The sequence below is a fragment of the Palaemon carinicauda genome, chromosome 45 (assembly GCF_036898095.1).
Source record: "Palaemon carinicauda isolate YSFRI2023 chromosome 45, ASM3689809v2, whole genome shotgun sequence".
Classification (NCBI taxonomy): Eukaryota; Metazoa; Arthropoda; class Malacostraca; order Decapoda; family Palaemonidae; genus Palaemon; species Palaemon carinicauda.
The window spans coordinates 26,980,666-27,005,193 of NC_090769.1; the positions used below are offsets into that span (position 1 = coordinate 26,980,666).

Below are 24,528 nucleotides of genomic sequence, written 5' to 3' on the forward strand. Positions count from 1 at the left end.
CAGGGAAAAATAGCCCAGTGAGGAAAGGAAATAAGGAAATAAATTAATGATGAGAATAAATTAAGTGTTTGTCCAATGAATTAATATGAGGATTGGCAGCTGAAGACTAGACAGTAGAAAAATACTCAAAACTCGGGAGAAAGTTATCCATGAAAATTGAAAAATTTGATAACTTTTTATTAAAAGCAAAGAAGAAAAAGTTTCTAGAGTCAGAAGTTACTATCCATCCCCTGCCAGCAAAAGATAATTTCAATTCCAACCCTGAGAAGCTTCTGGCTTTAAACATAGGGTAAATAATCCTCTAGAAATCGTTTATGCAAACGACAAAATATGATGGATAGATTTAGGCTATTTGATTTTATCAGTTTATCATATCTTTTTAATGAGCTTTCTTTAATGAGGAAAGTGAGCTATTTTATGTTTACAAATAAGGAACTTTATATAAAGTTTAAGCTTTTTTAAAGGAAAGTCTGGGCAAATTACCTACAGATAGGGATGACCAGAGGATTTTCTTATTCTCTGATCAATCACAGTGGATTCTTGCTGGCTCATATGTTTTTTAAGCAAAGCAATGAGGTTGATGTTACTACCATAACTGTGAGATGGTACCTTAATGCCTCTATAGTCCATTTCTTTTAGCGAGGCATATTTGCACCAACTCGCAGCGGTGCCCTTTTAGCTCGGAAAAGTTTCCTGATCGCTGATTGGTTGGACAAGATAATTCTAACCAATCAGCGATCAGGAAACTTTTCAGAGCTAAAAGGGCACTGTTGCGAGTCGGTGCAAATATGCCTCGCTAAAAGAAATGGACTGTAGTATCTAGTCTTCCAGAACTCTTAAGAGATGTCTATATTACCTCATTGGTTAAATTAGTGCAGGAGTGAACATTTTCTCTTAGCTATTCTGGCTCTTCTGTTTATAAGACATCAGAAAAAACATCTGGGCTCATTTAAAGTGCAAATGAGTGCTGTGTGTGATTGATAGGTAAGTATGAAAAATATATTCTCTGTATATTTTTTTCAATTATAGTAAATGTTATGCATAAAATCATTCTAGCAAAAGATATTGAACAACCCCCTTCCTCACTCCACTAGTATAATTTTCTGCTACAATAGACACTGGAAAAGCACTTGTATACTGTAGTTTTCAACTCAGTACTGATGATAGAGAATTTTCTTTGCATTGATGCATGGACCTGATGAAAAGACATTGTGCTAGTTATACCAATACAAACCTTTACACTACATAAGCATATAACCATTCAAGTGTTGAATTGTTGTCGGGTTAAACTTATCTGTGGCCCAATTAAAATCTGAATATCTGCGAATATGATATATAAGTATTTGTATACATACATATATACCTTTATACAGTATATACATATACACTTTATGTATGTTTACAGTATGTCCATATAAACTTCCCATTGCTAAGTCACACGGCACAAAGAATTAGATAAAGAGAAAAGGTTATAAGGTGAATGAATGTGGTCAAAGAAAACACCAGTACATTGTATAGGAATATATAAATATTGAATAATATGGTTCAAGTTTGAAATAAAAACAAACTAACATTGAATGAGGTGTGAATACTTAAAGAATAGAAATATATTCTCTCTCTCTCTCTCTCTCTCTCTCTCTCTCTCTCTCTCTCTCTCTCTCTCTCTCTCTCTCTCTCTCTCTCTCTCTCTCTCTCTCTCTCTGTGAGATTTATATTAAGACCTGGATATTACATGCTCATTTAGTTTTTTTGCAACCAGCCACTATTTGGTTCGGGCCAGATGATAACATGATAGTGTCCTTTCTTGATAGTAGGCTTTCCTGGTTGTAAGTATCTGCTGTAGCAGGCATCACTGTTATAGTAACTGTGTTGTCTTTTAATGTTTGTGTACAGTATTTTTTATTTTTCAAGCTAGAAATATTGATTGATATTTATAAAGGAAGGAGATCACTGAGCTAATTGCCAAAACATGTCTCCAGCCCCGTTTGTTCTCTCCATCTTGATGGCCTACTCATTCTGTCATTTATGTAGTATGTATGATTATGAAAAATGGTGATGGGACTTGATTTTTTATCTAATTTAGTTGTGGTGGTTGTTAACAAAATTAAGATTTTCTTTGATGGAACTTGTATTGCAGTAATGGAGTTGAATTTTAATTTGCATGACTAATTGGTGTGTTTTTTGTTTTTATTTTAGAGAGAGGCTGTGAACCTTAATTTGTATTTGAGCTATGTACTTTATATTGCTGGACAGACTGAAGTGATTCACCTCCCACTTTTAATTGTTGTACAAGGTTATTAAGTTAAAGAATTTGAATACATAATATGACAAGTTATGGAGACATCTGACATACCCACTATAACGACATTAGGATACAAAGGTGGTTTTTTGTTCGTATAACTCTTAAGACTTGTTTCTTATTCCACAGTAGTATACATTAAAGGCTGCTCATGATTGGCAGAGGTAAGCGACAGGCAATGGCTGCTGATGACTCAGCAGGTAGACCTATAGGCTCTCCCAAACCCCCCATCCTTAGCTCACAAGGATGGTAAGGTTGCAGCGACCGAAGGAACTGACGAGTTTGGGCACGACTCGAACCCCAGTCTGGCGCTCACCAGTCAGGGATGTTACCACATCTGCCACCGCGACCATAGAAAATTATATTGTTACTGGATAGACATTGCTATGCCATTTTGTAAACCTTTCATTTGTTACACATTGATATCTGGTCATTGTGAAATTGCAAGATCTCCCCTCTAGCTTTTCATGTGTAACAAAATTAATTAACCCAACTGTACATAAGTTTCAAACATAATTATTGCAAGCCAAGCTGCAATCTTAGTTGAAAAAACAAAATGCTACAAGCCCGAAGACTCCTAAAGGGAAAGCAGTTCATTACTAAAAAATAAACAAGTAAAGAATAAACTGTAACAGAGAAATAACCTAAATGTAATAACTATGTGAACAGGATTGTGTACTGAAAATGGACATTATTGACAGTTTTAAAGCAAAAGATAAAGAAAAGAAAAGGAAACTGAAACTTCTTGATAAACCACCAGGTATCCTTCACCCTTAATAAACCCTGTCCAACAGTTTAAAAAAAAATAGGAATAGCAAATGGACCAATAAGTGTGCTTGAGTATTCCCTGAAGCAAGAGCAAGCTAATTCAAGAGAGTGTAAGGTCATGGAATAGAGGCTAAGGCCCTATCCAAGATGAGACAATTTGTCTGATTGTAGAATGTCCTTCCAGAAAAGCTGCTTACCAAAGTAAAATAGTTTTTCATCCCTACTGTTGGGGCAAATATCCACTAAACGGTTATGGTAGCTCATGTTAGGTGTAGTGTTTATCTTGGCAGAAGTGTCAGGAAAGAGTAGGGTATGTAAGACAAGTAGAGTATCTGTAAGCAAAGAAATGTAAGGATCCAAGATCAAATTGTCTAGTTAGTCCTTAAAGGATATTAAGAAAACTCATAGTTGTAGTATTGTAAGGGGTGGCTAGTGCTTTGACCAACCATACCAATAGAACTATGTCAGTTTGTTTTGTTTTTACAGTATCTTAATTCTTTCATATGCATGACAGCTGAATGTTTGTTTATATTACAGCTTGCTTGTAGACATAATAGACCTGATATAGTGCGACTTCTTGTAGGCTTGGGTAAAGCTGATTTGCAGGCCAGAGCTACAAAAACAGGTACTGTACTGCAAATAACTGCTCTATCTGGCATTCATGGATTTTGTTTTACCATTAGTGACAATGTGAACATTATACAGTAGTTAACATTGTTGTTTTACTGGGCTGGTTTATGTTTCACATATTCCTTTACATGCTGTGAGACCATCCAAAATTGATTTGATGTTATGATAATAAAAAACTCATATGTACAAAACAACCCATCAATTATAAATTGCCTTATGTCATTAGACAAGTTTAAGTTACATTCATAGAATTTTTTAACGAAATCGGTGTACCTCTCGCCCTCACTTAAGCGAGCGATGGTTCTTCCCTCATTCCCATGTGTGACCCCATAGTGTAAACACAATTCTCCAGATGTTCATCATGCTACTTTTTGTGTTTACTCACATGCAGTCTTTTCCTATTAAAGTTTAACTTTCACTTCAAGTTATTTACTTTAATATACTATGGCACCTCTAGCAGTACCAGCCGAACTCGGTTAGTCCCTTGTCAGGCTGAGAGAAACGTAGAGAGGAGAGGTCCCCTTTTCTGTTTCATTTGTTTGATGTCGGCGACCCCCAAAATTTGGGGGAAGTGCCTCGGTATATGTATGTATACTGTTAAGTCATGTTCATGTGGTTTGTTGTTCGCCACACTGGGTTGCTGAATAATCTCCCCTACAAGGATCATAGCAGTATTTAGCTCAGGTATTTGCTATTCAGAGAAATTCTGGTGGATGGATACTTTCTAGCATTGTATATAAATCTTATCCAATGGTGGATTAAAGCAAGTAGTGATCTCACTGCCTTGCGTGTTTAGCCTCTTAAGAAAGAGGCTTTGCGGCAAGAGCGTGGATAATTACTTCTGTAACCCTCCACTAGTGTGGCCAATTTGGTGAGTTTAGCCCCTTGGCCAAGCTGTCATCTCACATTAAGAAAGCATTTTGTTCCACATTTTCTACTTTAGAATATCGAATTGATGTCATTGGCTGGGATGGACGGCTATAAAATGAAAATTTAATAGGATTCTGAAAAGCTGGTACAGTTTAAGTATATTTTTCATTTTGCATAATTTTTGCATGCATGTATATATTGTTTTTTTTTTTGTCATTTGTAATTCCTCTCCTAGTTTTGTTACGCAAGTGATATTTCTGTTAATTATGTGAGTAGTTCTCTACACCTCATTTATAGTATTTGCGAATTCTTAATTTATGTGGCAACTAGCTTTGTGATAGGGTTGTCAAGTCAGTTCAAGTGGTAGCTTTAGTTTACAGAATAAGGCAATAGTGAATTTTTTAATGTTTCTGTAGAAACTTTGTTGTAGGGCACGATAACGACATCTCAGATCTATTGAAGCATTTCAGCCATGCTTGTACAAAACGGATTTTGAGCGAAGCGAAAAATCTATTTTTGGGTGAGATAGCCATGGCGTCCTGATGGAAGGTTCCTTTTTGGTAGCTTCCTTGGGTATAAGACTACTAAGATATTCCCAGAGAATTTAACCACAGGTTATCACAGAATTCTAACTTCTGGAGCGAGTATCTCAAAGGTTTCCCCTTAAGACATCGTAATACAACAGGGGACGCGCATGTCTGAACGCGCCACATAGCTATCTTCACCCCGAACAGAGTTAATGCTTCGGTGTGTAAGGACTGAGAATAGCTGGGAGCCGTTCCACAGCTAATCTCACTCGTGGCTACTACTGATACTCGAGACGTAAACAAACGGACGCCATTGCTCTAATGACGTCACGCCCGTCTTCATCCTGAAGCCAGTTGCTGCCCATCACCATGATACAGTAGCACAGAGTGGGAACAAAACTGGACGAAGTAGTAGGGAGGGTCCATCAGGATGCCATGGCTATCTCACCCAAAAATAGATTTTTCGCTTCGCTCAAAATCCGTTTTTTGGGCTCAAGCCATGGCGTCCTGATGGAAGAGTACCAGAGAATCAATGTATCGTGGTAGATTTTCCCCCAGTATTAAGTGCCTAGGCATTGACAAAACAGCAAAGTAATCTTAGATAAAGAACCATAGGGACGAAGTATCCTGCCCCCCTTGGCAGTGAAGTTCCCATGGGCTATGCCGACGTCAAAGTGGTATTGAAGGGCTATTCATCCTGAGAGAAGAACTTGAAGAACTTAGAGATGAAGCGGAATGTTTGGTATTTGTATAGGAACATTCTGAAATTAGACCAGTGGTGGTTGGGCACTGTGTATAGAGTTCATCTCTTGGTTATCAGAAGTAAGTATTCGTGTAGGAACCTTACTTAGTCAGGGTGAATATAATTTAGGATTAAACATCTTAAATTCTTCATAACCATAAGAAAGGAGGAATAAATAAAACTATGACAGGTATGTATTTCATAGTAAGTAGGAGCTGATAGAGACGCACAAGTAATAAAATAGAAATTTTATTTCACAATGCAGAAATTGAATAATTTACAGCAAAAGTAAAGTTCATTTACAATAATAATAATGTACATAGAAATAAAGGCTTGCTCTTGAATCTGAAAAGGAATTTCAGGATATTAGTAGGTACTCGTTCTCGAGGAACGCAAGTCTTTAAATAAACACATCATGCTCAAGGCATGCGGCACTTGTGTGACACTATGACATTTCACCTGGGATAAGAACAGATATAAAAGCACTAAGTGTTTTTGACATCACTATGAATCGCTCGAGGGTCAACATAGGCACCCGAAGAGTTAGAGTCCCAAGTAACTCACTGTTCTACGCAGAGTTAGGTGCAGGTTTCATAACACTACCTGCGGCTACCACAAAATGTTTGACTTCGTGCACTTGTTTCGCATAATGTTTAAAGAAAACTCGCGAGGACTTCCAGCCCGTGAAGTTTTTAAGGCTTTCAAAGTCCATGCTCTGAAAGAAATTCAGAGAAGATGCCACTTTTCTAGGATCATGACCAGCGGGTGTACTGTTCGGATCCGCTCTGCGAATGAAGTAGGTGATTTTCGCTCTTAATTGTTTCAGTGACAGGTCGCTGCCCGATGTTTCTCCTTTGAAGAGTTGGCCTCCACCAAAGTTCGAAGTTCTGCGAAGATAGACCTTGAGGCTCTCTACTGGACATAGAGAGACATCCTCCTTCAGGGGGCATATTCTCCAAGGGCCCCATCTTTTGGTGGGTAATTCATTTTTAGCGAGAAACGTCGGATCAGGGGAGAGGGTCACTTCTCCTGAATCGGTAAACAGGATGTGTCCTTCTTCTCTTGATAATGCCACTATTTCGCTGACTCGAGCTCCCGAAGCGAGAGCAAATAAAAATATAACTTTCTGAGTCAGATCCTTGAGGGGGCATGAATCATTGTCCAAGTTGGAGGCGAAATGGAGTACCTTGTCTAGTGACCAGGAGATCGGTTTCGGTGGGGGTGCTGGACGTAGGCGAGCACATGCTTTTGGTAGTTTGTTGAAGATGTCGTTGGACAGATCAATTTGGAAAGCATATAGAATTGGTCTAGCCAAGGCCGATTTGCAGGTTGAAATCGTATTGGCTGCTAATCCTTGTCCATGAAGGTGAATAAAGAAGGACATACAGAAATCAATTGTGATTTCTTTAGGATTTTTTGCCTTGACAAAGGAGACCCATTTCCTCCAGGATGATTCATATTGCCGTCTCGTGGATTCGGTCTTGTATTCCTCTAGGAAGTCTAGACTTTTCTTCGAGATCCCAAACCTCTTCTTTGCGGCAAGGGAGAGAAAATCATGAGATGAAGGTCCTTGATTTTCGATGATGAAGCGAAGACAGTCGACTTCTGTACTTGTTGAGAGAGAACTGGGCCCGGGAGAGGGATCAGCTTGGGCTGCAGCTCCAGGACCAGGGGGTACCAGTTGCTCCGGGGCCACTTGGGAGCCACTAGGGCCGCTGTCCCTTTGAAGGTTCTCAGTTTGGAGAGGACTTTCAACAGAAGGTTGGTGGGAGGGAACAGGTAGATCTTGGACCATCTGTTCCAGTCCAGTGACATGGCGTCCACTGCTTCTGCTTTGGGGTCCTCGTACGGGGCTACGTATAGAGGAAGTTGATTGTTGTCGCTCGTTGCAAAGAGATCTATCTGAAGTTCTGGGACTTGGTGAGAGATGAAGGAGAACGATCTTGCGTCTAGAGACCATTCCGACTCTATCGGGTTTGTCCGAGATAGAGCATCCGCTGTCACATTGCGGAATCCTTGTAGGTGAACTGCAGACAGGTGCCACTTCTTCTTCTCCGCCAGACGGAAGATTGGGAGAAGCACCTGATTTATCTGGGGCGATCTTGAGCCTTGGCGATTGAGACAACGAACTACCACCGAGTTGTCTAGGGTTAGACGGATGTGGATCGAGGGCGGCGGGGATAACTTCTTCAGAGTTAGAAGGACCGCCATGGCCTCCAAGATGTTTATGTGGAACGTCTTGAATAGTGGAGACCAGGTACCTTGAACCTGTTTCTGGTGGGAGTGACCTCCCCAACCTTCCAGTGAGGCATCCGTGTGGATGTTGAGTGATGGAGGAGGGTGTTGGAGAGGAATGGACCTTTTCAGGGCCTTTTCTTCCGACCACGGCTTTAGGAGGCGTCGCAGTCTGTTTGGAAGCCGTCTCTTGAGGTCTCTTCGAGCGATGGATGCCGAGCGTCTCCAGACTCCCGCGGCATCCTTTAGCTGTGCACGAAGCACTGGGTTTGTCACTGAGGCGAATTGTAGAGAGCCTAGAACTCGTTCCTGCTGTCGTCTTGAAATGCGTTTGGATTTCAGTAGTCGCTTGACAGACCCTGCTATTTCCTTCCTTTTCTTCTGGGGGATGGAAAGGCGGTGTGACTGAAGATTCCAGTGGATTCCCAACCACTGAAACTTCTGAGCTGGAGAGAGGCGAGATTTTTTCTCGTTGATCTTGAATCCCAGGTGTTCTAGGTACTGGGTAACTTCGTTGCAAGACTTTGCACACTCTTCGGGCGATGGAGCCCAGACTAGCCAGTCGTCGAGGTAGGCCATCACCTGGACGTTTCTTAGGCGGAGCTGTTGTACTATGGCATCCGCCAGTTTTGTGAAGATCCGAGGGGCCACATTGAGGCCGAAGGGCATGGCCCGGAAGGCGTAGCTTTTCCTTTGGAGTCGAAATCCTAGGTAGGAGGAAGCGTGATGGTTCATTGGAATGTGCCAGTAGGCATCCGCCAGGTCTATAGAGACCGTGTAGGAACCTTGAGGCAGAAGGGTCCTTATTTGTTGAAGCGTCAGCATCTTGAATTTGTTGTTCTCTATGAACTTGTTGAGGGGGGATAAGTCCAGAATGACTCTGAGTTTGTCTGAGTCCTTCTTGGGAACACAAAACAGTCTCCCTTGGAACCTGGTGGACTTTACCTTCCTTATCACCTTCTTGTTCAAGAGGTCTAGAACATATTCTTCCAGAAGGGGGGTTGATTGTTGGAAGAATTGCTGGAAGATTGGGGGTGGTTGAGTCCAACTCCAGCCTAGACCCTTCTTGACGATGCTGTGTGCCCAGGGATCGAAGGTCCAACGATCCTGGAATTGGCGGAGTCTTCCTCCCACCGGAAGCACTTCATTGCTTCTGGTGTCCCGAGGACTTGCTGCCTCGGCCGCTAGCTCCCTTTCCTCCTCTACCTCTGGAGGGATGGCGAGATGCGTCTTTGCTTGCACCCCTGAATGAGCCTCTACCTTTGGCATGAAAGGTAGTTGATGGTTGCTCAAAGGCAGGGGTGAAGACCGGTGACTGTGACAACACCGGTTGGGGGACCAATTGAAAGGTCTGTTGTGGTTGGGCAACCACTTGGGAGGTAGCGGGTCCCGGAAACTGACGTCTTTGCTGACGTTGCTGGGGTTTTGACTTTTGGGGTTTCCTCTTAGGCTGAGGTCCGTCGTCCTGAGAGGGTTTCCTTTTCCTGGACATGCCCCACTTGTGGAGAAGGTTCCTATTCTCCGTGGCGGCTCTGTCAGTGATTTCCTTCACAAGGTCAGAAGGAAACAGGTGCTTTCCCCAGATGTTGGAGGAAATCAGCCTCCGGGGTTCGTGTTTCACGGTGGCACCGGCAAACACGAATTCACGACAGGCTCTTCGAGCCTTTATGAAGTGGTACAAGTCCTTCATTACCGTCAGTAAGTGGGATTTGGAGAGTACCATGTAGTGATCTGGTACTCTAGTGTCACAGGCCATAACTTCCAGTTGGACTTGATGAGAAAGAGATGCCGCAAGCCTCTCCTTCGTGTCTTGTTCCCGCGAAGGAGGTGATCGTTGAGCTTAGGGAGGTCTTCATTAAACTGACGTCCGGCGACGTCAGGATCGAGCCTTCCCACGACGAAAGTATGTTGAACATCTTTCCAGTGTCGAGCGTCAGGGGGGTCACGATGGAGAAGGGTCTGCACTCCTCCAGTGCAGGGCAGGGTTTCCCTTCTTCCGCCGCTTTAAGGCATGCAGCTAAGGCCTTTTCCAAGAATGGAAGAACCGCAGTATCAGGTGCAACGTAAGTAGGGTGCTTCTTGCTCAATGCCGGAAGCTTAGAGCAGGTAAAGCCTCTACTCTTGAATGCGGAGGCTAGCATAGCCTGGGCCTTTGCGAGATCGAACACTATCTCTTCCTTAGGTTCGGTCTCTTCCTTCGAGGCAGGTTCGGAACGAAGCCGGACGTAACAGTCCGGGTAGGCCTCAAAGCTTGGGAAGAACTCCACATCTTCCAAAGGGACCGTGCCGATCTTATCACTGACAAAGATCCTGCCGGTCGCAATAACCATATGCTCTGCATACCTCCACGGGTTGGCATAAGAGCAAGCGGGGAGATCCTTGACCGAAATCTTCTTCGGCTCTCTGGATCCTATCATCGACCTGATGGACTCCTGGTTCTCCTTCAGCCTGTCGTCCATGACGGCTCTAATCAGCCGGATCAGTTCTTGAGTGGAAGAAGAAGGATCCGGAGTCGAGGAGGTAGACGGAATAGACATTTCCGTCGGTGTAGGAGTAGGAGGGGGGATGGACGAGGGAGCAGCCTCTTGCTCCGACTCGGTGTATTCCACCTTGTCTTCGTCATCTTCGGCTCCTTGAGCCATAAGCGTTTTCTCCGTGTCTTCCGAGACATCCGAAATCTGTTCGTCATCTTCGGAATCCAAACGACACTCGTGCATGGACTGAGCCATGACTACATCAGGTTCCACCGTAATTTGGACAGTGGGGATCACGTCTTTGGGTACCACTGAGTCAGGGGAGGCCTTAGGGAACAATAGTGACCTCAGTTCTTCGGTGGCCAGGTACGGTCCGGTAGCATTTTTCTGGAAGCCACGCACCCACTTGCGCAGCTTTTCACGAGAAATGTCTCTAACCTCCGCTGAAGGAGGATTATGGAAGGCCTCAACTAGGTGAGCCTGACAGACCGTACAATCCAGTGGATTCCAAAACTTCAAATCCCCTTTCTTGTCTGCACAAGGGGCGTGAGTCCTGCAAGCCGTATGCCCGTAAAACTGCGGGCGTTTCACAGCGCAGAAGGCGAAATCACAGTTCATCTGCTCCTCCTGTGGAAGAAAGAGAAAATGAGTATGGGGGAGTCATAAGAATGGCTCTTAAACTAAGTTAATATTAATTATTAATTTTAACTTAATGAAGGTGTGATGCATAGAGAATGAAAATAGTAAAGGAGAACATGCTCCATGCATCTCGCCCGGCTGGTTACCATAAGCTTGGTCCCTGGATAATCCGAGTGACCGAGGGCACTGGATATAATTCCCTAGAATTCCAAGTATTTTGGAGTTCCATGGAAAAAACCAAGGACAAGATTGGGACCGAATTCATTCGGTTCCCAGTTAAGGGCCAGAAGGCCTCATTTAAAAGGTAACTGCTTCTGGCAACCAGCCGTGCTAAGATGCACATAGCATGCTGGAATTAGAAGAATGCAAAGAGACAGCATGATCACTAATGGAGCAGTACTAGGTACTGATCTTAATAGCAGAAGCAGCTTATCTGTTTGCGATATAGGGCTATCATAGTCTTATGATAGCTACAGGAAGGGGGTGCAAGAATTCTTGACGCCTCCGGGGCATCCGGCAAGCCGCCGGCATGCCGGAGCTCGCTCCAGCATAGATTCTGGCATTAGGACAGACAATGTTCAAAGTCAGTCAAATACCAGGATGGCGGCCGCCGGCACAACGGCGGCACGCCGGCAGGGAGCGGCGGCTCCGGCAGTCGGAGGATGCCAGATTGGTGACTGGGATAAGGATGGTTAAGGCTGTACCGGGTTGCCGGCAGTATATGCCGGCACTCCGGCGGCCGACCGGCAAGCGGACGACAAGCTAGGAGGAGGAGAGCCGCCGGTAGTAGCCGGCGGCAGCCGGCAGTCCCTCGGTACACGGGGGGCTGGCGGCAAGGTTAGGGAGAGTCACCAAGTAGGAGGCAGGTATTGCCGACAGTAGAGGCGGCAAGAGACCGGCACCCGGATAGGGAGAGAGACAGGGGGGAGGGGGAAAGGGATGTAGGAAGTACCATCAGGATTCCAAACATCCCTCCCCCTCCCTGAGGGGGTGTACCCATGATAGAGGCAGGCTCTAACATCCATGAGCAGGGGTCACTAGGGACCGGGAGCAAGGTAGCCCAAGGGAGGGCTAGGGAACACCCAAGGGGGGGGGGGAGACTCCCATATGCAGAACTATACTAGTAACTAACCTTATAGGACACTATGAAGGTATGTGTACCAGAGCGGACTGCACAAGGAAGCTCGGGTAGCCCTACTATTCCACCCTAAGGAGGAGTTGTAGGACAGGGGACAGATGGGTATAAACTAACCTAAGCATAGGCTAGGCTATACAAGAGATAGGTGGGGAGGGAGAAGAGAGAAGTCTTCCCAGGAAGGGTTTCTGTACCAGAGCGGCCACTAAGGAAAGGGAGGACACTCCCTAACCTAAGATCAGGCAGATCAGCTAAAACGGTGCAAGAGTACAGTTTCAGCATGGAACAGAGAAACCTTCCTAACCTAACCTAGAACAGGGCTAAGAGTCCTGAACTAGGAAAGGAAGAAGACATATCGCTATCGCAGGAAAGTCATAGACTATCCTAGCCATAGAGGTAGGCTAGCCTAACCTCACTCTCGGACACAACCCTAAAGGGGGTTCATTCCTTTAGGGAGGACAGAGAGGCGATATATACTCTATTAGACAATTAATCCCTTTACTCAGAAAAGGAATCAAGGCTAAATAGAGGGAATGCCAAGGCAGGGGATGAAGGAAGCATATAGGGGTCCTAACATTAGGTTAGGCTAGAAAGAGTCACTGACTAGCCTATCCCCTATATGGTCCCTGAAGGCGAAAACATTTGCATCACTGTCAAAAGTATTGTAAAATAATGCCACTATCTTCATAACTTAGTCTAGGATCACTAATAAATCATGCATGAACACTTGTATGTAGGCTCCTGGCCTGGGGGCTATAGTAGCCGACTGGTATGAGGTCAATCGATGACCGATAAAAAGCGTCTAAACACGATATAAAAGTTCCTAGCTATGAAGACTAAATAAACTAATGTATTCGATTAGTATATAATGCCGGAAACGTTGTTGTGGCTAACTAAATAAGACATGCATAACAACAACGACGCCATAAAATGGCGGGTCCGGTAGAGGCACAGCTCTGCCACAAAACAGCAATTATCTCGAAAAGTAATATTTACTTTACGGCCAGAGCTTAATTAAACAATACTGGAACCTTGTACTCAACTTTCCAGAAGAAGGCGAGGCTGAAGGTAACGACATAGCGAAGATGCAAAACGATAAAGTTAACACAGGGAAAATCCGTCTAAGTAGGGCAGCTACTAAACAAAGGATGAAGACGGGCGTGACGTCATTAGAGCAATGGCGTCCGTTTGTTTACGTCTCGAGTATCAGTAGTAGCCACGAGTGAGATTAGCTGTGGAACGGCTCCCAGCTATTCTCAGTCCTTACACACCGAAGCATTAACTCTGTTCGGGGTGAAGATAGCTATGTGGCGCGTTCAGACATGCGCGTCCCCTGTTGTATTACGATGTCTTAAGGGGAAACCTTTGAGATACTCGCTCCAGAAGTTAGAATTCTGTGATAACCTGTGGTTAAATTCTCTGGGAATATCTTAGTAGTCTTATACCCAAGGAAGCTACCAAAAAGGAACCTTCCATCAGGACGCCATGGCTTGAGCCCAAAAAAGCAACTGTTAGACCATCCTGCTGGAATCTACAGTAGTTTATGTGCAGAGGAGCCTCACCAGACTGCTTTAGAAATCTGTCTTCAAAGCTTCCTTCCAAGATCTAACATATAAGACTGTGTTTTTACTTTCGTTCCTCCTTTAGGAGAATTAACGAACTACATGCTCTATTAAGCATTGTTATAAATACAGAGGGCTGGACTGCATTACGCCTACCATTAAGCTTGGACATAGTAGCTTAGAATGATTTTTTCAGACATATTTTGACTCTTCCCTTTATAATCCTAGCCTTGCCACTAGCAGAAGAGGGTGAATTGTTGGTTGCCCCTTCAGGTTCTTTATTATTTACCTGTGCAAGATAAGCTTTTCTGGTGTATTCTAATTGGCTTCTTATGGATAAAAGATAGAAGAAGATTCTATTCTCCAAGAGTAATATCTCTTCCTGGCTTAAGGTAGGATCTAGTCTAATGTGGAGTGAAACGTAGACAGCAGACCACCTTTGCCTAGTTTTACCTTAAGAGTTCTAACTCCTGAATACCTAAACATCTTCTGTCTTGGTCAAGTGGTTGCAGCTGGGAAAATTGTACAAAGGACGGCTGGGAAATTATCCGATAGATAATTCCCTTTTTTACAATAACACCTCAGGGAAGATACAGAAACGGCAAATATCAGACCGAGGTGAATTCCTGGATCTTGATTTGGTCTCGGGACAAATACATAGCATTTTGTTCTTTGCTGCTGACATGGACACCCCACTGGCCTAGAATCCTGAAGTTTCTTTTATGATATATTGCTAATACTATATTTACTTAAACTTCTCCTTTGAAGTATCATCACTCTTATCCTCCTATAGCTCTACAGACCGCTTATGATCAATGACTTGCAATGAAAATAATTTTTTATGTAATGTGTTTTTGTCATGTACAAACCCATTAATTATCAGGTGACATTCCTTCTTGTTATTACCATACTAGTACAGGTGTAGGGTACACGTTTAGCACTCCAAGAGGTAACCATCATTTCCTTGTAAACCAGAAAAAAATTGTAATCTTGGTTTTTCATTTGGAAAATAATAATATATTTAATCATTCAAATTTTCAAATATTGCAATGACTGATATTGTATCTATAAAACACTTCTAATTTCATTAAACATATGTGTAGAACTCTTAACAGAGTGCATGTCTAACTTTTCTTCCTAATATTTTGAGCAATACTTGTCTGTTTATCTAAAAGAAAAAAAGAAATATATTTTATTATTCTTTTATTTTGCCAGAAATACAATACAAAAATATATATTTTTCCCAAATTAGGTAAGCTTTGTGTTTCTTACAATACATGTTATAGTAAACAGGCAAGCTGTCATGTAAAATATGATCTGTACAGTAATTTTAGTCTAGTATTTTTTCTAATTCCATCATCTATACATAGGTTCTGTTGCATTACATGAGGCTGCTGAGAATGGTAGCGTTGATGCTGTTAAGTTACTGTTATCATTTCATGCTCCGTCATGTCCTCAAAACAAAAATCGGAGAACACCAGCATTTTTGGCAAAGAAAGGTGGACATATGGAATGCTATAATTTATTAGGTATGTTTGCATTGTTCATTGTTCTTTACAACTTTTCTTGAATTGGTTGTTTAATTTTGTCTGATTGGTTTTAAACTACATATTTGCTGGATTTATTAATGAATATTATTTACAATCATTTATAGAAGAATTACAAACAGTCGTATTGCAGAATAGTTCTCCAAAATATGCTGAAGGTGAAGCTTGATATAGCCATGTTGCTTATCAAAGAATGGAACTGTTGAAACAATAGGACTTTGGATCTAAAGGTATTTTATGAACATGTTTTGCAATAGACGTTATACCTGGATTTGAATTAATATTCGATGGTAAATATGGAAACTAAAATAAGAATGTCAACTTCAATAATATTGCCAGAGAGGTATGTTGGTGTGATGACTCTTACGTATGCCTTGAGGGTACAACTGTCTCCAGAAACAGAACTCGTACCTGAAAAGACAATATTAGATATGAGAGAGTAGAAAACTTTGAAAGTGATGGGATCCATAATAAGAAAACCAAAGAAATAAATCATTGAAAGTGGCAAAGATCAAATTTAATACATAGTATTTTAAAAATCAAAATATTCTTCAAAACAGGTTGAGACCATCTGTGTCTGAACTTCAAAATAAAAGGGTAGTAAATATGTGCTCACTATGTAAAATTTTGATGACAGCAAATGTGGATGCTGCAGATACAGCAGTCATGTTACATAATGGAATTGTAGATTACAATTTTTGTGTTGACTGTTACCAAGACTATCATTTCAGATCTAAAAGAATGCCAGTTTAAAGGTCACTCATGAATGGCAGAGGCAAGGGACAGTGACATTGCCCTAGCAGTCAGGACAGTGCCCTAGAGACTGACCATATATTATGTGATCAGTGCCCAAGCCTCCTCTCCACCCAAGCTAGGACCAGGGAGGGCCAGGCAGTGGCTGTTGGTGACTCAGCAGATAGACCTTTAGGCTCCCCCAAACTCCCCAACCTTAGCTCACAAGGATGGTAAGGTTGCAGACACTAATGGCAGTAACGAGTCTGAGTGGGACTCGAACCCCCGACTGGGAAACACCAGGCAGAGACGTTACCAATCAGGCCACAGCAAATCCTAGTCAATTAAATATACTTTAAAATAAAACCAGTATAAGAGAGGCAATGTTAATAGAAAGCAAGGTGTTTTGATGAGGGAAAATCTCATTTTGGCAGTACTTTATTGGTCCTAAGCACTCTCCTTTTATGCTAAAACAGGGAATACCACATAAACATATTATTTACTGTAAAAGGACCAGTGTATTGGTGTGGAAGCACTGACTCGGTTTATATAAAGTACTGTAGACCCAGAGGTTGCTGGCTCTAGAAACCTGTCACTTCACCTCTGATGCTATATTCATATAGCAGCGGCTGACGCATCTTCTAATGAGAAACACTACTGCTCACTGGGAAGTTTGCAGTGCCACCTGGTAGTATTTTTTTACTACTACTACTACTACTACTACTAGCCATCTTTTTTTCTGTGATAAGAGTATGCTTCTGTTACATATCCTCCTCCTGGTCTAAAATTTAAAATCCAAATCGATCCATCCCCACCTTTTTGGGGAGGAGGGTTTTTCTTAGTCAAAACCCCTTGGCTGGAGGGATTTCAGAACAAGACAGTGCTTCTTAAAAAAGAGATTTTCCTTAGTCAAACCTCCTTTTATTCATTAGGAACTGTGGTCCTCAATATAGTCAGTACCAGAGCATAGAAAAGTAGACACGTGGACCATAAAGGTCAACATACCTATATGATACCAAGGAAAAAAGGTAATAATTAAATCATTGACAAAGAGATGACTAAAAGGTCAGTGCACTCCCTCTCAAGAAGGAGAATCCAATTAAGAATTCAAGATAGTCTATCATTATGCATCTGCTGTGGGATCTGCTGGAGAATCTCTCAGCTCTTGGATTTTATAACAGCATTATTAAGGAAGCCCAGAAGTCTGGTGCGATCTGGCATAGGTTCATATCTTTCTAACTGACTGCTGTTGTCATGGGAAGAAATATCTCTTGCTACTCGTCAAGTAAGTAAGCATGGTAGCCCAGAGGTCTCTTGTAGTTATTGGCCAGAAAATTCAGCCATAAAGGTTATGGGTCAGATAGGAGGAAGAAGAGGTTGTTCTACTTCCTACTTTCTGGCACAGTTTCAGATTTTAGTTTCTGATACTGGAATGGAACCATGAACTGTTTGACCATAGTTGTGCCATGAGCACCTGAATGATTGTGAAATTCAACTTAGTGGAGGAAACATAGATGAAAGACTATTACAGTCTAAGTTGAAATTCTTTCAGGCTTGTTACTAACAGTATAGATGCGGAGTAAGGAGGAAAATATATCCTTCGTGGATTCAGACAGTGCATTTGCAGACAATTACTCTTCTGTCTGGTACATGAAAGACTACAGATGAGGGCTATATACAGTATGACTGGTGAATGAAACAAATTAAACTCAAAAATACTTATTTGTTCTTTATAATTAATAAAAATAGTTTCTTTAGGTGGGTAATGTTTGTTTTGATATTTTACATCTAAGTAGACTGCAGCATGACTACAAGTATATTAATATTTATGTAATATAATAATACTTTTTATGTATGAAATAATATAAAAAGACTTTAAAGCTAATAAGAGAGTTAAACAACTGAAGAAAAATTATGGACCGACTTCTATAGATAGTTATAATCTGTTTCACATTTTGTAATTTCAGTTTCCCATCAATTTCCTGTGCCCCAACTGTCACTAAGAAATTACTTTCATGGAAAAATTGATCGTACTGAGGCCACAGAAAGACTTCTAAATGCTCCCGAAGCAAGATCTGGGCATTTTCTTTTGCGACAAAGTGCTAGAAAGCAGGATGTACTTGTTCTAACATTGCAGTTTGAAAACCAGGCGTACAATTATGAAATCTCAAGAAAGGTAATCATTATTTTTCATTCACCTTTATTCCTATGCACTTGAACCTATTATAATTTTGTTTTTATGTTTGATAGGTAGCAAATCCATAAGAAAGCTAATTTTAATGAGTACCTAGACCTAGGTTTTCTTATGCATAATAAGAACCATATATATATATATATATATATATATATATATATATATATATATATATATATATATATATATACACTGTATATTGTATTGGTTATTGCGGTGACGTGATAAATTATGATATTTCAATTAGAAATTTAGAAATTCATGTACTATTCTTTCTTATGATAAAAAGCTTAGCCAAAATGAAAAAAAAATAAGAAAATTCTGACTGTACATCACGAGAAAATTTTTTTGATTTTAGCCAAAGCTCTCTATTGAAGAATGAATAGCACATGAATTTTATGTAAGCATTGAAATAATCAATTTTAGTTTAAAAATTGTATTATTGCTATTAAAAGTAATTTCCAAATTCTTTCTCTCTACTCAAAGTTTATTAATGTTAGCTTATTGATATTACCTGTTTATATTTTCAGTATGGGTTGCTACATATTGATGAAGGTCCACTCTTTCCTTCTGTAGAATGTTTGATAGATCATCATCTCCGCTTCACAGATGGTCTTCCGTGCCGTTTAGTAAAGCCTGTGCCACCCCCACCTGGTATAGTCAATGAGGGGCTTTCCAGTAATACACTAGATATTAGTCCGTCTCAGTTTGAAAGATTACTTCAAGGTGGTACTTTTCGTACAGATGAAAATCCTGAAAGCTCTCCCACCAGTTCCTTTGAGAGGAGAAGAAATCAAAATCCAAATATTGTTGTCACTCAGTCAGCACCACGTCCAACTTCGGATTTAATTGATCTTCAGGGCCAAGGTGTGACAATTCAAAAAAATTCACAGAGCAGTAATAGTCCACTTCATTCTCAGGCTCCTTCTCGAGATAGTTTAAGATTAGATTTAAAATCTCTCTCTATTGATAATCCAATACAAAATAGTGGAAGCAGTCCAACAATGGATGGTAACAGGACTGATGAGATATTAGGGGAAATAGATGGAAGTCATTTGAATTTTGGCCAAGTTCTTGGAAATGGCGAATTTGGCTCTGTTATGAAGGGTGTCTGGTTAAGTCCCTCAGGTGACCAAATTGAAGTAGCTATAAAGACACTTCATATTGATGATAAAGTTCATAAAGATAGTTTTCTTAAGGAAGCTAAAGTCATGATGAACTTGAACCATTTATACATTGTCAAATTGGTGGGTGTTTGCCATCATCCAACATTATCTATGGTACAAGAACTAATGTCTATGGGAGCTCTCTTGGACTTTCTTTTAGAGCATCCTGATAAAATATCTGTTGATTTCCACCTGAAACTTTGGGCAGCACAAATAGCTGAAGGAATGGCATACTTGGAGCAAAAACATTTTGTTCATCGTGATCTGGCAGCACGCAATATTCTCTTGTCATCAATGACTTTGGTCAAGATCAGCGACTTTGGACTTTCTCGGTCTTTAAAGGGCAACAAAGACTACTATAAAACCAGCGAAGGAGGAAAATGGCCTTTGAAGTGGTAAGATACATTTGTATTGCTTTGTTTTAGGGGTCTTCTAACTTATATGTAGGAGTTTGGCACTAATTCGCTTAGCTAAATAGACAAATGCTCTACCAAAAGTCTTATTTATAAATTGATAGGGTCAACTGATTTTATTGTAGTAAATATAAAATATCCAGACTAAGTTGAAAGATTTGGCTGCCCAGATCTTTAAAATTGTAATCATTAGACAAAATGTTTTTACTTAATTCATATATCTGAATCTCTTGATAATTATAGAAGTTATACAGTATAGTTTAATGTAAAAAAATATTTTTAAAGAAATTAGTTTGCAGGATAGACATTGAAACATTATATGTGCAACTGTTGGATGAATTTTCAAAGGCATTCTGAAATTTTTAGATATTCTTTTTACCTTTTAGATCTATCTATCTATATACCAAGGCACTTCCCCCAATTTTGGGGGGTAGCCGACACCAACAATGAAACAAAACAAAAAGGGGACCTCTACTCTCTATGTTCCTTCAGCCTAATCAGGGACCCAACCGAGTTCAGCTGGTACTGCTAGGGTGCCACAGCCCAACCTCCCACATTTCCACCACAGATGAAGCTTCATAATGCTGACTCCCCTACTGCTGCTACCTCCGCGGTCATCTAAGGCCCCGGAGGAAGCAGCAGGGCCTACTGGAACTGCGTCACAATCGCTCGCCATTCATTCCTATTTCTAGCACGCTCTCTTGCCTCTCTCACATCTATCCTCCTATCACCCAGAGCTTTCTTCACACCATCCATCCACCCAAACCTTGGCCTTCCTCTTGTACTTCTCCCATCAACTCTTGCATTCATCACCTTCTTTAGCAGACAACCATTTTCCATTCTCTCGACATGGCCAAACCACCTCAACACATTCATATCCACTCTAGCCGCTAACTCATTTCTTACACCCGTTCTCTCCCTCACCACTTCGTTCCTAACCCTATCTACTCGAGATACACCAGCCATACTCCTCAGACACTTCATCTCAAACACATTCAATTTCTGTCTCTCCATCACTTTCATTCCCCACGACTCCGATCCATACATCACAGTTGGTACAATCACTTTCTCATATAGAACTCTCTTTACATTCATGCCCAACCCTCTATTTTTTACTACTCCCTTAACTGCCCCCAACACTTTGCAACCTTCATTCACTCTCTGACGTACATCTGCTTCCACTCCACCATTTGCTGCAACAATAGACCCCAAGTACTTAAACTGATCCACCTCCTCAAGTAACTCTCCATTCAACATGACATTCAACCTTGCACCACCTTCCCTTCTCGTACATCTCATAACCTTACTCTTACCCACATTAACTCTCAACTTCCTTCTCTCACACACCCTTCCAAATTCTGTCACTAGTCGGTCAAGCTTCTCTTCTGTGTCTGCTACCAGTACAGTATCATCCGCAAACAACAACTGATTTACCTCCCATTCATGGTCATTCTCGCCTACCAGTTTTAATCCTCGTCCAAGCACTCGAGCATTCACCTCTCTCACCACTCCATCAACATACAAGTTAAACAACCACGGCGACATCACACATCCCTGTCTCAGCCCCACTCTCACCGGAAACCAATCACTCACTTCATTTCCTATTCTAACACATGCTTTACTACCTTTGTATAAACTTTTAGATACGTAGTCATAATTTTTTTTTATTACAACACTAAAATTTATTAGTTGATTTCATATAGTAAATCCCAGTCATACCTTATGTCATAAGATGTCAATTGTTTTTTTTTTTTTTGTTTTTTTTTTTTTGCATAAAACCCCTAATTCTAAATTTACAGAATATTAATTGAATAATCACAGTAAAAAGAAAGCAATTTGTAGTAACAAGAACTGGTCACAAAAGAATTAACAGATAAAACTCATTTACATGACCGCACCCTTTAGGGGTGAGCGAGCTGGATATATTCCTAGCATTCCATGCAACTTTTTTCTCTGGTGTATTTAGCAGTATTTATACCTTTGAAATGGTGCTTTAAGGAGCATTCACGGAGCGACACAGGTTGAGCCCAGAAATAGATTTTTCCTTCGTCAAAATCCCTTAATCAATGAAGGTACTTCACTAAAAACTTGAGAAAGTAGTTATGGGGAATTAAACAAAAAAATTGTGAGACATAAGAAAGCATATACTCGTTTAGAATACGGGTATTTTAGGTTGGAAGTTCGCTCCCAGAATGAATTAAACTCTGAGCCTGAGGAACTATTCTAATGTTTGATTAATGGAGTTGTAGTTGGATAAGTGTAGTTATGGTGAGACCACTTTTAAGCTCAATTTTAAGAGAATCATTTCATATATAAACCATGAGATTCAAATGATCTCATACACAGCTTTCATCTCAAAGTGTCTTAGTTTGATTATGAAAATTGTAAAGTTCACTTTTCTAAGTTATTATCTGTAATCGTTTATAAAACTGTAATGCCAATCCTGCATCATTAATTTTTAATTTTCCAGGTATGCTCCTGAATCTATCAATTATGGAACATTTACTCACGGTAGTGATGTATGGAGCTATGGCATTACATTATGGGAGATGTATACTTTTGGTGATCAACCGTATGGAGAGCTTCCCGGGTTTAAAGTAAGTGGCTAATTTTAGAAGTGTTTGGTAGTACAGTGATGCCTCAGGATACGAAATTAATCCGTTCAGGATGCGGTTTCGTATCCTGATATTTTCGTATCCTGAGTCGTGTTTTACATGTAAATAGCCTAATCCGTTCCAAGCCTTATAAAAAGTCACCCTTTCTTTCATAAACACGCTAAACTATAGTAATAAACATGCAATGTAGCCATTTCTATCATTCAATAATTAACACAACCGTTAAAAACAGCCTAATCCATTCCAGAAACCACTATGAGATTATTCAATAATATAGTTATAGCCAAGTTATCCCCCCAAGCCCAAAGAAAACGGTCCGTTTTCTTTACTACTGTATAAAAGTTACGGTACTGTATGTACGTAAAGCATTTAGAACAGTGAAGGTGTATTGTTACCTGTACGTACACCTAAATTAATGATTGATACCTGTACACTCTGAAAAAAAGGTTACAGTTAATTAGTGTAACAAAAAAGTTGAAACTTACCTTTTGATTGAGACGATGTCCAATAGCGAAGTCGCGGCAGAGGAGGATGGCATAAGACAGAAAACGTAACAAGTGACAGACTACGTACAGTAATTTACACACTAACACATTAACACTTAAACTTTACGAAATAAAAAAATGGAAGAAATAATTAACACTTAACATTACGTATGGAAAACTATAAAATGAAAGAAAAAATTACTTTAACACTTAATGGTAACATAAAACTTAAAATTGAATTTTTTTTTGCTCTTTTATAACTTTACGTTTTTCTTATTTTCTAAATCTCTTCTACTTCTTCATCACTTTCTTTTTTCTGTTTCTTTTCTTTACTTTCACCTTCTAATTCTTCATCCCTTCCTCTTTTCTGTTTCTTTTCTTCACTTTCACCTTCGTCTTGGCCTACTAATACCGCTGGCCTCTTTAATAAGAAACTATCCATTGAAGCTTGTTTCTGCCTACTTTTCAACACATTTCTAAAATGCATTAGGCAAACGTAATATAATACACTACGTAACAAGTGACAGACTACGTACAGTAATTTACACACTTAACACATTAACACTTAAACTTTACGAAATAAAAAAATGGAAGAAATAATTAACACTTAACATTACGTATGGAAAACTATAAAATGAAAAAAAAAAAATTACTTTAACACTTAACGGTAACATAAAACTTAAAATTGAATTTTTTTTTTTGCTTTTTTATAACTTTACATTTTTCTTATTTTCTAAATCTCTTCTACTTCTTCATCACTTTCTTTTTTCTGTTTCTTTTCTTTACTTTCACCTTCTAATTCTTCATCCCTTCCTCTTTTCTGTTTCTTTTCTTCACTTTCACCTTCGTCTTGGCCTACTAATACCGCTGGCCTCTTTAATAAGAAACTAACCATTGAAGCTTGTTTCTGCCTACTTTTCAACACATTTCTAAAATGCGTTAGGCAAACGTAATATAATACACTACGTAACGTTATATACAGTCTATGTATAGTAAACACTAATACAGTACAGTGCACAGTAACGAATGTTTATTAACGATAACACGTGGCGTACGAATGTACTGTATATTAACACTAAGTCAAACAAGCGAAAGCACACAATGTCTGTTAACGATACCGCGGTCGGAACGAAAAGAGAGAGAGAGAGATGAACGCCCGTGCGTAGGCAAGCTGGGATAGTTGCCGACCAATAGGAAAGCAGGATCTTATGGCGTCAGCTAGCGTCTGAGTAGGGAGATAACCAATGGGTGAGCGGGAGGCTGTAAGTGAGTCTACCCAAGTTCAAAGTCAGGCGGCGCGCGCTTTTTAAAATTACTCTCGGCGAAGAGTTGGGATCTCGTAAGGTTTTCGTATCCTGAAATTTTATCCGTATCCTGGGGCATAAAAATCTTCGAATCACTTTTCGCTTCCTGAATTTTTCGTAAGCAGAAACTTTCGTATCCAGAGGTATCACTGTATAGTAGCTTATAAAAGGTCATACCTGTATTATTATTA

The 24,528-nt window shown here is 40.5% G+C and overlaps 2 protein-coding genes across 5 annotated transcripts in view; one reads left to right on the forward strand and one right to left on the reverse strand.

Annotated features, from left to right (window-relative positions):
* The window catches only part of Shark (SH2 ankyrin repeat kinase), an 80,826-nt gene that overhangs the window by 35,088 nt on the left and 21,210 nt on the right, over nucleotides 1-24,528 (forward strand). The window contains exons 6-10 of the mRNA XM_068367574.1: nucleotides 3,605-3,692; nucleotides 15,252-15,410; nucleotides 18,128-18,336; nucleotides 18,885-19,915; nucleotides 22,404-22,530. Of these exons, the coding sequence (XP_068223675.1) occupies nucleotides 3,605-3,692; nucleotides 15,252-15,410; nucleotides 18,128-18,336; nucleotides 18,885-19,915; nucleotides 22,404-22,530 (1,614 nt within the window). The remainder of the gene's footprint in view (nucleotides 1-3,604; nucleotides 3,693-15,251; nucleotides 15,411-18,127; nucleotides 18,337-18,884; nucleotides 19,916-22,403; nucleotides 22,531-24,528) is intronic.
* The window catches only part of LOC137634979 (uncharacterized), a 205,253-nt gene continuing 195,794 nt past the window's right edge, over nucleotides 15,070-24,528 (reverse strand). For all 4 annotated transcript variants that reach the window (XM_068367575.1, XM_068367578.1, XM_068367577.1 and 1 more), the window contains exon 11: nucleotides 15,070-15,839. The gene's annotated coding sequence lies outside the window, so the exon portion shown is untranslated. The remainder of the gene's footprint in view (nucleotides 15,840-24,528) is intronic.